General features: G+C 36.1%; 1 gene segment (V, D, J or C); it reads right to left on the bottom strand.

Moving 5' to 3' along the window:
- Positions 1 to 2,984: 2,984 nt before the first annotated feature.
- On the bottom strand, positions 2,985 to 3,441 carry LOC137064378 (immunoglobulin kappa variable 3-11-like). The segment is given in 2 exon segments: positions 2,985 to 3,307; positions 3,393 to 3,441. Coding segments are annotated over 2 exon segments (372 nt in total).
- Between the last annotated feature and the right edge of the window lie 565 nt (positions 3,442 to 4,006).

The raw sequence follows: 4,006 nt of genomic DNA, 5'->3' as shown, positions 1-4,006 counted from the left end.
ACCGTCAAATATCTCGGTTTTTCAAGACGAACTATGACCAAAACGAGAGCTAGAGATTTCTTTGTAGCCAGCATTTCAGTCCCGCGTGTAATGCAGCTCACTGTCAACGAATGCGTTATTCATTAATGATATGAAACTAAACAAAAAACGTAATCCGATTTATGTTTAGTCAGATTATGACTTTAATCAGATTAAGGTAATTAGAAATCGCTGTCTACGTGGTAGCCTCTTAATCAGAGTATTGTCTTAATCAGATTAATATCGGAGTATTGTTGTCCATGTAAACGTAGTCATTGATGACTAACTAAAGGAGGGGGACAGGTGACAACGATGACAATTAACTAAACACAGCTGACAGGAACTAAACTGATGAGGGTAACTATGGGAACAGACAAGTGGCGGGAAACGGAGAACAAAGGAACATGTGAGAACTCAAAGCAAGAACCACAGGGAGAAAAACACAACCGAAACAGACCATACATGTAACAATGGCCACATAAAATGAGCATTACAAAAACAGAACAAAGCTATAAAGGACAAAATTAACCCCCAGAATGACTGGATGACATTCACATAAATCAATATAAAAATTACTTCAGGAAAATTTCGAATAGAAAATGAAATAAATGACCATGTGGAAATATTTTGTGTTGAATGTGACACCTAAACCCGACCAGTCAGGCAGAGGAGGAGAACGATGAGGAGATTAGATCGACGAGGAAGCGCACTAAAAAAGGGTTTTGTTAGAAATGATGTGTTTCTCATTCTCAAATACGTTATACATTTGAAATATAAAATTGGTTCAAATTGGGCCTGAAATTTGAGACATCAATGTCTATGAAGAATGTTTGCAGAATAAACGGATTCGGACGAGAGTGTCAGGGGTAATGTTTTCACTTAATTAATTTACAATTCCAGTTTCAAAATGAATCAGATTCTTTAAGATTATATATTTTTGGAGATGGATATTCTTAGTCTTACATTATTTCCTCTGTATAGGCGTTAAGCTACCACCCTTCCCTACTACACCAAGGAAGCTGCAGCCCATTGAGGACACCAACATGTTGCTCAATACGTGTGAGTACTGATGACGACTGAAGAAGCTTGATAATGTAGAAGGAAATCCAAGGCACTCTTCTTTAGAAAATTATAAAAAGCCTTTATTAAACTGGGTATTTCATGATAGAAAGTATAAAAGCCATGGGAGAAAAAAACCAACCCACGCGTAGCGGCCCAAACAGCCTTCTTCAGGGTATGTATTACAATCAAACAATTTACTCTTTTATAGATGCTGATCAGAAACACCCGAATGACAAATCACATGCACATACAGAGAAGGTCCACTAGGAGGTTACATAGCAATGAAAGGCATATCATAAAAAGGAGCTGAAATCTATTTCTTCATTCAAACCAGGGTGTATTGTGGCCTGTAACTCATATATATATAAAATGTTTCTCTCTGTAAAAGTAATTTTAATCGGTCACCACCCCGAATGCTCTTTTTTATCATTTCTAAACCCAGTAGTCCTTCTGGATTACTATTGTGCACATTTTGAAAATGTTTTGCCATAGGCTAATCTAAATGAGCTTTTCTAATGGCATTTTTATGCTCCGATACTCTGTCTTTGAGACGTCTCTTGGTCCGACCTACATAAAAACATCCACATTGGCATGATAACCTGTATACCACAAGAGTGGTGTTGCAATTAACGAATGTCTTTATGTTATACCTCTTGTCTGTCTTAAAATTACAGAATTATTTGCCATCTTTAATGTTAGGACAATGGTTACAAGACCCACATTTATAAGTACCTTTTAATTGTCTGTTAAGCCAAGTGGTCTGTTTTTGAGCAGGAAGATGACTAGATACTAGCCTATCTCGTAGAGTTGGAGCCCTCTTGAAACTAATTTTTGGAGATGCAGAAAACACTTCTCTAAGAACAGGATCACTTTTAATGAGATTCCAATTTGAGTGTATACTCCTTTTTATGGGATTGGCTAAAGAGCTATATTCTGTCACAAAATAAGCCTGATTATGTGAACAGGATCGTTTTGTCTTCTTCTCGAATAGCTCTGGTCTAGAAATACACTCGGCTTTCTTATAAGCATTTTGTACAATTTCTGTGATAGCCCCTTTCTAAAAATCGATTGGACAGGATTTTAGCTGGCACTTCATATTCATTATCGGTTTCACAAATCCGTCTAAGACGTTGGAACTGGCCAAAAGGTATATTATTTTTTAACCAATTTGGATGGCAACGATCTGCTTTCAACATAGTGTTCCTATCTGTTGTTTTACGATATACAGTAGTATGGAGTTTCCCATCTTTGCCAATAGAAATGGTTAGATCTAAAGAGTTAATCGCTGTTTTGGAATGTTCCATGCTCAATTTTATATTCCTATCATTGTTGTTCAAGTGATCATAAAATTGTAACAATTCATTATAAGAGCCACCCCAAATCATGATAACGTGTTGTGTACTAATGATAATGATAACTTTTAACATTAGTCACAGGCTCATTCATGTGTTTTAGCCCATGAAGATGAAGCCATGTCTGGCCAATGGGAGCGTGCAGACTAAAAATAAGAATTATTATTATTAATTATTATTATTTAGAAAAATAAAGAAGAGGATATGAAACAGATAAACAATACATTGTCCTTCATTGAGGTAATAAACAACTTTATCTAGCGCAACTAACACATCCTTACTGTAACGTGATCTGCTTTTAATGTTTCAATTTCTCATTTTTCATGACATGAGTAATATAAAGTAAATTTAGTAATAGTAATAGTATAGTAAAAGTAATATAAGATTGTGTTACATGTTCACTTCCATCATAATAACTAAATAAAGTGTGTGAAAGGTTTGATCCCCCATTGTGTTGTGTGTGATGGTCCATCAGCAGCTGCAGTATCTCTCAGCTGTATCAGTGCAGTCACTGTGACGTCTGACTGACACAGGTTTTTGTACGACTCTTTATCACTGTGTGAACAGCCTAGTGCTGCCTGGATAGTGAAAACTCTGACAGTAATAATCTCCTGTATCTTCAGTCTGGACTCCACTGATGGTCAGAGTGAAATCACTGCCAGATCCACTGCCACTGAATCTAGATGGAGTTCCAGTATAACGGTTTGTTGCGTAAAATATGAGGAGTTTAGGAGCTTCTCCAGGTTTCTGTGAGTACCAGTGTAAGTAACTACCACCATACACACTACTGCTGGTTTTACAGTTTATTCTGACGTCTTGTCCTGGTTGAGCTGTTATTGATGGACTCTGAGTTACTGTGATCTGTCCTCTACACTCTGAAAGAAAACAACAGAAATGAAAATGATTTATATTTTACATTTTAAAGGAATTATTAACCCTTATGAATATTTTAGTACAAACCTTGAGCAAAGCGAGTGAGAGTCCAGATGAAGATGATGATGGTGTTCATTGTTGTTCTTGTGTCTTGTGTGATGATGAAGATTGTGTTCTGTTCTGCTCTCAGTCATGAAGTGTTAAACTCACAGCACTATAAACACTCTCAGACTGAAGCATGTGCTGACAATGCAAAGAAGTGGGCAGGATTTACAACAGCTTGTGCTCAGAACACACTCACACACACTAGAGTTACACAATGATCATTTCCATTCTAATGTCATTTTTCATAACTATTGCTGAATCCAGAGGGAGTTCAAGGGTCAGTGAATAATTAGATGTCTCAAAATAAATAGTTTTCTAAATACTTTTGACATCTCTAATCAGAGTTCATGGTGTCACTCCATCTATCATGAAGCCTCATGTGTGTCTGAAATCATCAGATGGAGAAGAAACAGGCTGTTAAAGATGACAGACTTTTAAAGTTTTACATAATTTAAGTGAATTTACAGCATAACTTTCTGTAATTAAAGTGTAACTATAAAGTAAGTACATGAAGTTATATGGGAACAATATTTAATATTGGGGGAATAAAGGGGTAACTATCAGGAATATTGACAAATTATTTATACTGTAAGTAT

This window comes from Pseudorasbora parva, chromosome 25 (genome assembly GCF_024679245.1).
Source record: "Pseudorasbora parva isolate DD20220531a chromosome 25, ASM2467924v1, whole genome shotgun sequence".
Lineage (NCBI taxonomy): Eukaryota > Metazoa > Chordata > Actinopteri > Cypriniformes > Gobionidae > Pseudorasbora > Pseudorasbora parva.
The sequence above is the reverse complement of the archived record's forward strand: the minus strand, read 5'-3'. Positions and strand labels throughout refer to the sequence as shown.